Source organism: Tamandua tetradactyla, chromosome 6, assembly GCF_023851605.1.
Source record: "Tamandua tetradactyla isolate mTamTet1 chromosome 6, mTamTet1.pri, whole genome shotgun sequence".
NCBI classification, from domain to species: domain Eukaryota; kingdom Metazoa; phylum Chordata; class Mammalia; order Pilosa; family Myrmecophagidae; genus Tamandua; species Tamandua tetradactyla.
In genome coordinates this window covers 156864628-156876906 of record NC_135332.1, presented here as the reverse complement: position 1 = coordinate 156876906, position 12279 = coordinate 156864628, and the positions used below count along the sequence as shown (strand labels likewise).

General features: G+C 34.8%; 1 protein-coding gene across 1 annotated transcript in view; it reads left to right on the top strand.

The window, feature by feature from the left end:
- Positions 1 to 12279, top strand: part of CSMD3 (CUB and Sushi multiple domains 3) — a 1056828-nt gene that overhangs the window by 922353 nt on the left and 122196 nt on the right. The window contains exons 37-38 of the mRNA XM_077163312.1: positions 3915 to 4011; positions 6189 to 6293. Of these exons, the coding sequence (XP_077019427.1) occupies positions 3915 to 4011; positions 6189 to 6293 (202 nt within the window). The remainder of the gene's footprint in view (positions 1 to 3914; positions 4012 to 6188; positions 6294 to 12279) is intronic.

The window sequence follows — 12279 nt, the reverse complement described above, 5'->3', positions numbered from 1 at the left end:
CTGGCTATATACCAGATTTTAAACAATGCTTATTTTATTTTATGCTGTTTACCAAAAATATGTGTGAATAAAGAATTATAAGAATATTCAATAAATCATATATGAGATGAATTGGGATAAACATTGGTGAAAAATGTGAAGAAGAAACATTTGAATGCTGAAATAATTACAAATAATTTAATATGACTTAACAGTCTTTGGAAATAACTTTAACAGATAGACCAATTTGTTATATTAATAGGAAGTGAGGAGTTTGTGAGAAGGAGGGTGTTTCAGTTTGCTAAAGCTGCTGGAATGCAATACACCAAAAATAGCTTGGCTTTTACAATAGGGATTTATTGGATTAATAATTTACAGTTCTAAGGCTGTGAGAATGTCCAAATTAAGTCATCAACAGAATCAAACCTTCTCTGAAGAAAAGCCACTGTTATTTGGGACACCTCTATCACATGGGAAGACACATGGCAATGTCTGCTGGTCCTTCTCTCCTGGGTTTCGTTACTTTCAACTTCTGGTTTCAGCAGCTTCCTCTCTCAGCAGCTCTGGGGGCTTTTTCTCTCTGTGAGCCTCTCTTGCTTTTATCTCTCTACTTTGGTATGTGTTTTATCCTCTCACAAAGTACTCCACTAAAAGGATTAAGGCCCACCTTGAATGGGGTGAGTTACATTTCAATTGAAATAACCTACCAGAAGGTCCCACCTATAACTGGTCTGCATCCACAGGAATGTATTAAAAGCACATGGCCTTTTCTGGGATGTATAACAGCTTCAAACCAACACAGAGGGTGCTCATTTTGTTTGCTTGTTTACTTTTGCGAAGTTTTTGGGAGAGAGAACGCCAAAGGGATTGAATTCAACAGGAGCACTGATAGGTATCGAGCAAAGATCAATCTTTATGTAATAAACCATGGAAAAAAATGTTGATTACATAATTGTATCAATTTGTGGAATGATCAGCAGAAGTTAATATAATCTTCCAAGTGAAGCAAAATGGACTTTGCATGTCTGTATGCCTGGTTCTAATAATTATAGATTCATTACCTCATAAAGCTAACCTAATGCCATGATGGACAACTCCATCTAACGCAAAGTTCTTCTGAAAACTGAGCCAGTAGTTGCTTGAAATATCATTTGCTTATTGACTTTCATTTGGCTTTCTGCCATAAGGCATCCTCAGTCATTTGTTTGGGTCTCCTCTAAGATCTCACAGCATTGCCTGATGGCTCCCTGACCATTCCTGGTTTCTATGCCCTTTGTGTGTTTAGTTTGCTGACCTTACATTTATAATTTGCCCAAATCCTAGAGTCAAATTGTCTTCATTTCCTATGCCTGCTGTAATAAAATATCTCAAAAGTGATGGCTTGCAACAATAGAATTTTATTTCACATTTTTTAGGTCAGAAATCCGATAGCACTTTCATTGGACCAAAATCAAGGTGTTGGCAGGGCATCCCTGTAGAGGCTCTGGGGGACAATTCGGTTTTTGCCTTTTCCAGCTTCTGGTGGCTTCCAGCATATCTTAGTTTATGGCCCCATCACTCCAATCTATAACCCAGCGGTCACATTAATTTCTTCTCTTTCATCTGTGCCAAATCTCCCTCTTCCTCTGTCTTATAGAATACTGGCAACTGCACCCTGGGTTTGCCCAAATAATGCAGGATAGCCTCTACTTCTGAAGATCCTTAATCATACCTACAAAGACCCTCTTTCTATATATCATAGCATTTGCAGCTTCCAGGGAATAGGGCCTGCCTGATATCTTTGGAGGCTGGTATTCAGCTTATTACATATATGTATCCAGAATTAAGCAGGTTTTTCTTCTCCCAGGTAATGGTTTTCCAGGGGATGATTATGTTTCTGTTCTTCCCATCCTGAAGGTCTCAATGATTCAGGGAAAAAAAAAAAAGATAAATTATTCTTAAGTCTTCCATCTTCCTTCCCCTCTAGTTACAGTCCCTAAAGCAACACGTGTAACATCTGGATCCTCCTTTCCCCTGCCAACTTAGTTTAGATTCTTCTTTGCCTCTAACAAGGGCTACTGCATAGGACATTACAATTTTCTTTCACTTCTATTTTATTCACCCAAAGCAGTTTGGTTTTAAAGCACAGTCATTATTATGTCCCATACCCTTCTAAAATAATCAATGAGGCAGTTCTCATTTGCATCATTATTATGCTGGTCTTCAGGCTTTTAGTTCTCTCTCTTTCTTAGGTAAGATTGATTGAGTCCATAATATGTGCTGGACACTATTGTAAACCCTTTCAGTGTATTAACTAATTTAATCCTTACAACAAATCTATGAATTAGATACTATTATTACAATCATTTATATAAATAATCCAAGGCCCACAAAGGTAAGATTTCCTAAGGTCACACACCGGTAGAGGGAATCAGGAAGTGGCAAATCTGGGCACTGTACCTCTTGTATAAATGCTCTCATTGTATCCATTAAACTCTACTTTTGCTAACTTCTCTATTTTTTTAAAAACTTTACATGCATCTTTCCTCTTGTGTAAATACCTTTCACTGTGGCTAAATTGGATTACTGATGGTTCACTAAATCTGGTTCATGTTTTGCCTCTGCTACATCTTTACACACTCAGTAACATCGTTCAGTGGAAAACCTTTCCATACTTTAAGATTAGCCCAAATGTCAACTCCTACATGAATCCTTTCACTTTCCTTCAGCTGAATGTGACCTTTTCTTTCCCTGAATTGTAGGAGAAGAAAGATAGGATACGATGAGGAATTTATCATTGTTTAAGGAGGTAGTGGTCATATTACAGTCAAATGCCTTTTATTTTGTTCTTCTGCCTCCTCTGGAACATGACCATCAGGTCCGATGCCAGTTTCGCAGGCAGGAGCTTCATTGCCATGTGGCACTCACCCTTGGAAAAGAGGCAACAGCATTCAATTGAATGAAAGATGGATGATCAGTTACTTTTCAGATAAAAAAAAAATTAAGGAATTCATTTTTTTAATTATTTACCAAATGAGCATAGTGTTTGCATCTATAACAGACTAGCCAAATAAAATAAATAATAGTTATTTAAAAGTTATTCCTTTGCCACCTCTAAAACTATAGGATATTTAAGCAAAGCAGATAGTAGCCACAGTTCTGAGGGTCCTGGAGGTTTCTTGCAAATGCTCAAGCTGTGCCAAGTGATGTGCGATAGAGTAACACATGTCTCTTTCCATAAATAAAACATGATAGACATGAGAAAATTATACTCCAGCATTCCCTTTCTCAACTTGAGGGACCTTCACAGTGATTTAGCTATTATAATTCCATTCATAAAAATAATCTTTAGAATATGCTCCAAATCAGTTTAGTTACAAGGTGTCATTTTCAGCTATCCATACTGTGCCCTCTTAAAAATGTGCGTAGGGGATAATGACATTCTTTTTCTAATGGAAGAGAGGAAAATGAGCAAAGGTTATTCAAGGAAAGGAAGGGAAAAATAAAATGGATCTAGGCAAAAACCTATTTTTAAAAATGCATACATATATATGTCCTATATGCTTGAGGACCACAAATCTGGTTATTTTTCAGTAGCTAAAGTAAATAAGAAAATTGAATTGTTAATAAGGTTCTAACATCCCATTGGAATTGCATTGGGATTCCTGGTGCTGATTTATTAGATTAATACAAAGCTTTTAATAGAGCTCACTCTGAAATAGTGGCAGAAATTATCAAGGTTATAGCCATAGTGAATACTGCTTGGTATTCTATAGGCCCGTGTATGCTAGGTCTTAATGACAAATTTAGTGGCACTAAAACCCATCTATTAAAGGCCACATGATGTGATCTAGGCTCTGAGCTCTCTGTTCCTGGGAGCACTAAGTAGACTGCAATATATTTATATGGTTAGCAATGTACATATTGTGTTCTCACCAGCAATGATTATTTCACAGGTGCAAGTTGTCAGCTTTGCTACAGAACATAATTGGGATTCTCTGGACTTTTATGATGGAGGTGACAATAATGCTCCAAGACTTGGAAGTTATTCAGGTAAATAAGACAGCTAAAATTAATTACAATACAGATATAATTAGGAATAGAAATAGTCTTTTTTTTTTAACACCCTAGACCTCTGGCTTGGTGCCATTAATTTTTTTGAAACTATACACAACAAATTAAATTCAAAGTTCAGAGATTTGAAAGGCTTTAAGGTAACAATGGAATTGCTATTTAAAATCTTTCTATATTCCTGCTGTATTTATGTAATTATTTATTCATGTTTTAATTTTAATGTTAATATTTTCAGATGAACCATGGTTCAGAAATATTATGTGGCTTTTTCCTTAAAAAAAGAGCCATGTACATCTGTCATATGGTGCATAAGCTTTAAAAAAAAAGAGCTATGAATAATAATAATTAAAAATGGGAAAAATTTGACTTAAAAGGCCAATAATAGGAATAAAACTTGGTAATTATGGTATATGCACTCAGTAGAAAGTTATACAGCCATTAAAATAATTATAGAGACTAACAACATGATTACAGCTGCAAGGTAATATTCAGTGAGTATAAAGAGAATACACATTTATTAATATGATGGAAATAAAATTGTATAAAATCAATGTATGAGTATGGAACAAGACCAGTTAGAAACACAAAATTAACAAAATCATTTGATAAGAAATGGACATGTTTTATCTTTTTTTATATGTAAGTTTTTTAAAAGTAATTTATGCAATAATCTAAAAGCTTCTTTCAACACAGAGAAGGTGAAATAAAGTTTTCAGCATCATCAGTGAGGAGAACAAAGTAAGAATCTAGAGCAGGAGGGTTTTTAGGCATAAAAAGTACCTGATTAAATTTAGATAAAAATCTTTCTTGGAGAATCTCATACAATTTAACTGTACTTTTGTTTATACCTTTCTTAATAATAAATCTAACAGTGAAACTGAGAAAAGTGATAAGTGGCAGCTATTGACTACTGAGTCACCATGTGAAACACTTGACGTGGATTTCCTCATTGTTCTTTCTATCAGTCCTTTGAGGTGGTTGAGGCTTAGAGAAATTAAATTGTCCAAGGCTGTACAGTTAATGTCAGAATGAGATTGGAATTCCCCTACTGTGACTCCACAACTAAAGCTCTTAATCATGAAGATCCTCGAAAAGACCAAAGGCACTTCGAGTGGCCTGAGGTTTTGAGTTTCCATTTATTTCTGTATTTAGCGACTTCAGTTAGGATAAGATGGACAGTCAGAAAAGGAGCAGTTGTATACTCTGCAATACATTTTTCCTGATTTCTTTCATTGAGGATTTCAATAGTAGAGGACCACAGCCTGTAGAAAGCAAGTATAAAGTAACTAGATCTTTAAAAAAAAATGTTTGCAGCATTTCCAACTCATATATTTGTTAAACTGTATTTTAAAAATGGAAGAATTGGAGCTCTGCTATTGTAATGTTTGTCATTTGAAATGCTTGAGTTGTGATCTGAAGAATCTTGAACTATTATTTACTCAGTTTCAAATAGGCAAGAAGTATTTGAGTTGAGGAGATATTTCATATCGATATACTCAATAATTGAATAAACTAAAGTTGATACCCTTCAAATGTAAAGAAGAACATCATTATGATGTTTTTCTCTGAGAGAAAAGGGTTTGGAAAGTTTTGAAAGCTACCTGCCATTTTTGCTGTCAGAGTCTAAGAGACATTAAGCTACTTGACCTGGCATAAAAGAACATATATTTTAAAAATATAATCACTGCTATAGGGTAGTAAATGACTATATCTTCTGAGCCCATGTAAATTCTTGTTACTGTACCATAAAAAAAATACATGCAAACTTTAAAATAAAGTTTATTTTCCTCTTGTGTTGGAAGATTGAAGGCCATATGAAATTCAAAGCATTTATTTTGAGTGACTTGCAAAATTTAGTGATGTGACTTTTCACCAGCTCTCTTTGTTCCTGTCAATTTTCGGAGTGCAATCTAATGTGATCTCAAAGGTTTTTCTCCATGGAAATAGTCAGGAACAGTAAAATGAGACAGGGATGTAGGAGACATATTTATATATTTAAAATCTTGAACAACAGCTTGACTAATACATAATTTCAATAATAATATATTGACTGGTTAGTACTTAACTAATTTAGCTTCACTGTTGTGGTTTGTATCATTGTATGTGCGCTGATGTTTCATCATGTCGTTGACTTACCTTTTCATTTATCATTTCAGGAACAACAATACCCCATCTTTTGAACAGTACATCTAATAATTTATATCTAAACTTTCAGTCAGACATCAGTGTTTCTGCTGCAGGGTTTCATCTTGAATACACAGGTAAAATATCATGTTCTATTCAGGAAAGTTAAGAACAAGCTTATATTAAAAAAAATCACTTTTCTGAATATTGAAATCAGAGGGCTGTCAAAAGGGCACAATATTCAGTCTAATTTTCTTAAACTTTTGAAATGTTCCTTCAAAATGACATGCATAAAGTTCTAATGAGTTCCAGTAGAATTTATAAGTGTTCTCAAATTGTGGAAAAAGGATCTAGATATTAGAATTGGATAAGCAGCTTTTTGGGGTGACATAGTAATATAAATAGATGGCACATCTTTAAAAGAGGATTGATTCATTGCATTCTTCACTCAGCCACCTAATATTCTGAATATGTTCTATGTGCCAATCCCTGTGGTCAACATGGAAGATGCAAAGGTAAACATGTTAAGGTAGCATTCTCTGAGAGATCACAGTCTAAAAGGGGAAAAAAAGGAATGAAGACTGCTATGAATATAGTAATTGAGTTGTTTATGGTAAAGGGCACAAAAGCAGCAAGTATTCAATTATCAATGAATTTCAGGGAAGACCTCAAATAGGAGGCCACACTTGGCCTGAAGGAGGGGTAGGTATTTTCAGCAGAGGAAACCTCATGTTCAGAGAGAACTGGAAACATGGCACATTAGGGGAATTGTCACTACTTCAGCAGGGCTGGTGCTTAAGATTTGATGCCATTAAGCCTGGGGTTAAGATTTTTATGTAGGCAGGGTGACTCCTAGGAGAGAGGGAATGTCATGATAAAAAATTTGAGTTCATCATAGGTGATACAATTCAAAAGCAGCATATGTTTTCATAGGTATTCAGAATACAGAAGATTAAGATAAATTGAAGAAACTTAAAAAAGTCCCTTGTGTATGTTTGTATTTCTAAAATGCACAGTTGGATGCTGGATAGATCATTTATTTGTATTAGATAAATAATATAAAATCATCAAAATTTAATGGGAATATTTATCCAATTACTTAGAATATTTTTCAAACAGCTCTTTTGGTTAGAAATTTTTTAAATTATTCTCATTAAGTGAAGGAAATTGAGCAATAGACTATATAACCAATTAAAGCTGTTAATAATGCATAGTAGCTTGCCTTTTAGAACAGAGCTTTGGGAGTTTAACTGTTTTTCTCAAGGGAAAACGTTAACTAGTGGATTTAAATTATCTGGCTATTTTAGTGTCCTGAAAAGCAACATCTGTGGCAGAAAAAGCATACCAGAAATAATGTAAGCATCTATGTGCTTTGTGACGGACTTTTTGATTAGAATTGTCGGGGGGTTGGAAGATGAATTAGATAATATCTTTTCCAAATCTAGTGAAAACTATTACGTAGAATATTCCTATATTTGTGATTCTTTATCCATCTATGTTATATCTAGTTGTTTTTATAAAATGAGCTATCAAGACATGCCGATATTTTCAAAATGAGTTATCTGAATCAAACTCAAGAATGGGGGGCGGGGGGAACTGCTATGGATAATGAACAAGAGTAAAGGAAAGGTGCCGTTGCCTTGAATAAGACTTTCAACCCTCTTGACATTGTTCAGACCACTCACAGGGAATGGCATTTAATTGGTTAGCTTTGATTTCACACAGTCTGAAACAGTCTAAAGCACATGTTCTCAAAGTGATACTTTGGGCTCAAAGTTGTCTTCAGATGTTTCTTAAGTATCATTAGGTATCTGGATTCTCCACTCAAGAGAAAAACAAATAAGCACCTAGGCATTATATTTTTTAGGACAGTGTTGCATGACTTTTCAAAAACCACAGATGGCAGCCTGTTAGAAGAGGCTAAGATTATTGCCAATTTAAAAAAAAAAATTGTATTGATGAGCTCTATTACACCAAAACAGTAGCTTAATGCTTTCTTTTAATTGAAACAAAATACTAAAAGACTTCTCAGATTAAAGTGAATATAAAAAAAAATTAGCCCTACAAATAAGACTGTACATACATATAAAAATAATTCTGTTTAATCATAACTGAACAGAAATTAAAATATTCTCCAGGTAGACAAAGATATTTGTTTTTGGAGAAATTAAATAAATTCCTCACTAAATGGTTATGCTTGGTAACATTGTCCCATAAAAATACACCAGTTGTTGTTCTAAAGCAAATTTAGTGACTCTAAATTAAAGTCAGAACTACAAATTAAAAAAAAAAAAATGAAAGGGGTTTGGAGAAATAGATAAGAAAAATAATGTTACAGGGTCTGAAAAAAAGGGGGACAAGTAGGAAAGTGGTACAGGTAGAGGAGAGGAAAGCATAATATATTTAATGGACAGTAGTGAAACTGGTACAATTGGATGCCCAACACACTTAATAAATTACAGTGATTTTGAAATTTTCTTCATGCTTTCAAATCTAGTGTCTAGTCAGTGCAGACACTAACATAGCATTTGAAAGATATTAATTATGTGCAAGGGAATGGGGAGAGATTGAACAAGAAAATTTGAAGAGTAGTTACAGCTTTATAGAATTAAATTTACTAATAAATTCTGTGCTAACCTTAAAGGGAAAATGTATTAAAACAAGCCATGGCAACATTTTTGGCTACTTTAACAGATTAAATAGCAACATTATTTCAGTTATTTTAGTTAAAATGTATAAGCATTGAGTGCTGCATAGAGCTGCTGTGGTTGGCTAATGGTTTAGTGGGACAATCTGAACAGTTGACTACTCAGTGAACACTCGAGCACAAAACTTCCAGAAACTGGAGAATATTGTGTCCTCTACATAAACATAGTGGTTTTTCTGAAAAAATAATCTGTCTTGTTTGTAGAACGAATACTTTAATTTCTGTCAAATTTCAAAACGGTAGGTTTCCCTTAGTGGAGAAACAGCTATTTCGTGTGAATTCAAGAATCTGTCCATTTGTCAAGCAGGTTATTTTAACTAGTCATACAGCTTTTGAGGAAGTTCCTTAGGTATTCAGAAGCCCCAGTGTTATTGGTTGAGATGTAAGGATACAAAAATTCCTGTTACAGAAACACTATTTCTCAATGAATATGAATAAGGAATGTAAGAAAAAATGTAAAAGTTATCTTTGTTTAGATATTTAGAAATAGCAAGATGCTTAAGTAGTTTGAGAAATTAGAAAAATAATTGTGTGAGTGCTGTGTTTGTGTGTGTGTTTATGTGTACATGTGTAGTTATATCAATCTTTCTAAGCTGAGGAGAAACTTATTTCACTGAACATCTTTGGTATTTCTTTCACATTGGACGCTGAGATAAAAGTTCTGCCCATAGGGTGATTTAAGGGAGAAATCACAATTGGCAATAATTGTCTCCCAATCACACTGTAATTAGCAGCCACAGGTGAAAAATATTTTAAGGTGTTCTATGATTTCATAAACCTATATGTAAAGGACATATTCCATTTTTTTTCTCATCTAAGAAAGCAGACTCTATATTCCTAGAGGAATATTTTACATAGTAAAGATTTCAGGAAATATAACAGGTGTTCTTCTGTCTTGGGAAATGGAAATTTGGCTGAGATTCCTCCTTGTAAGAAGTATTTTTCCATCTGATTTCCTTACTCAGGTTTACAGGAAAAAAATATAGATTAATGTTACTACACAGATATACTATGCTTCAGTATGAACTTATTATGTGCATTTTTTTTTTATTTAAAAGATAAATGCTGGCAAATGGGCTGATTTTTATGACATAGAATTCTTTTCCTCTTGACCTTGAAATCATGACATTTTAACTGTGGAATGTAAGACTCTGGTTTAGTTTCTTGGTTGCTAAAATAAATAGCATGCAATGGATTGGTTTAACGATGGAAATTTATTGGCTCACCATTTTGAGGTTAAGAGAAGTCCAAATCAAGGCATCATCAAGGCATGCTTTTTTCTAGAAGACTGATGTTCTGGGGCTGGGTGCTGGCCATTCTTGATTCTTGGCTTTTCAGTCATATGGTAATGCACATGGCAGCCCCTCCTACTTCCCTTTTCTTTTCTGGGTTCCATTGACTTCCAGCTTCTGGCTGCTGCCTGCGTCTTTCTCCTCTAAGCCAGTAAAAGGATTAAGACCCATCCTGATTCAGTTAGCCCAAACTTTTAATTGAAGTAACCTCATCAAAAGGTCCTACTGGGCAGGCAATGGTGGCTAAGTGGCAGAGTTCTTTCCTGCCATGCTGGAGACCTGGTTGTGATTCCTGGTGCCTGCCCATGCGAAAACAAAGGTCCTATATACAAAGGTTCATACCCACCAGGAATGAAACAACTAGAGTAAATACCCTAAAACGGAAGTATGAAAAATAGCAAGGAGACAGAAAAAATGATAAGAAAGAGGAAGGGCAGGTGAAGTCATTTGGGGCGTGTGGTCCATTGTAAAGTCTTTATTTTTCACTCCAAGTGAAATTGGGAATCATTACAGAGTTTTGAGTAGAGGAATGACATGCTCTGATTTACAAGGCTCTGTAGTATTTTGCAATTACTAGTGTTTAGGTAATTCATGTTAATTAACATTCTTGGATATTCCCTCTTAATAAATATTATGCTACTTGAAGACAGTGTATTGCTTATTTTCAACAGGGCATAACACAATGTGTGGCTCTTTTTTTTACATCCTTAATGAATCTTTACTGTAAAACTGAAAAATCAATGACTACATTTGTCCAAGGGAGATTACCACTTTGTCCAGTTGTGGTCCATACCTTGACTATTACCACTCCAGTACACAAGCTAGTTTTACTACATAAGGCAGTTTTTACCAGGTTCTTTTGTTAGTTACTTATTAAAGAAGGAACATTAGAATTAGGGAACCACTTTTCTTTTTACAAAAAGAGAAAAGCAAAAAGATTGTTTCAGAATTCAATGAAATAACCCATGTGTATCAGTTAGAGTTCTCTAGAGAAACAGAATCAACAGGGACCACTCGCAAATATAAAATTTATAAAAGTGTCTCATGTGACCATGGGAATGCAGAGTCCAAAATCTGCAGGGCAGGCGGTGAAGCTGACGATTCTGATGGAGGGTCTGGACGAACTCCACAGGTGAGGCTCACTGTCCAAAGGAGGAAGAGAGCCTGTCTCTTCTGAATCTTCCTTAAAAGGCTTCCAGTGATTAGATTAAGCATCACTCATTGGAGAAGACACTCCCCTTTGGTTGATTACAAATGGAATCAGCTGTGGATACAGCTGACGTGATCATGATTTAATTATATGAAATGCCTTCATCTCAACAGGCCAGCACTTGCCCAACTAGACAAACAGGTACCATCACTTGTCCAGGTTGACACATGGACCATGACACCATGTAAAGGGTTTATCGCAGTGTCAGGCACATGGTAAACCTTCAATAGAGGTTGTCCCATATTTCTGATGAATTGATTTGCTGGAGTAATCCAATGGTGTTGGAAGGTAAGATTAAGGAAATAGAAGATTCTTTATCTTGTGGCACTAGGATGATGACCCAATGAAGAGTTTCAACTCAGGGAATAACCTGATCAGGTTTGAATTTTAGTAAAAGCTGTATTATTTTGGAGAGTGGAGAATTCATATGAGAGTAAAGGCCAGAAGAAATTGTTGCAATAGCTCAGACGAGAAACTGAAGGCAGGAAAGTGGCTGTGTAAAGGAGAAGGAAAGAGGTTCAGGAGCTATTAACAAGGTAAAACTGAAAAAATGTAGGGCCATTTAGATGTTGAAAACTAGAGAAAGGGAGGAATGGAGGATAGTTCTCAGGTTTCTGGTCATCTGTTTTTACATATAATGTTTTAAGTTGTCACTTTTGAGCTTTATTCCATTAGAGGGCTTGGTCTTCAATTCTGTAGACTTTTGAATTGATTTTTAGCTGTTAGGTATTGATTTAAATTAATCAAGAGTAACATAAACACCTATTTATATAGCTATGATATTTTTTCTAATTTTACCAATGAAAATGCCAATATAGGTATTTTCTTTAAAGAGAGAATGAAGTCTCTATGAAAGTTATATATAGTACTATTTGTAAAGTAATAAAAAAATGGCAACAGAATATCATATTTAG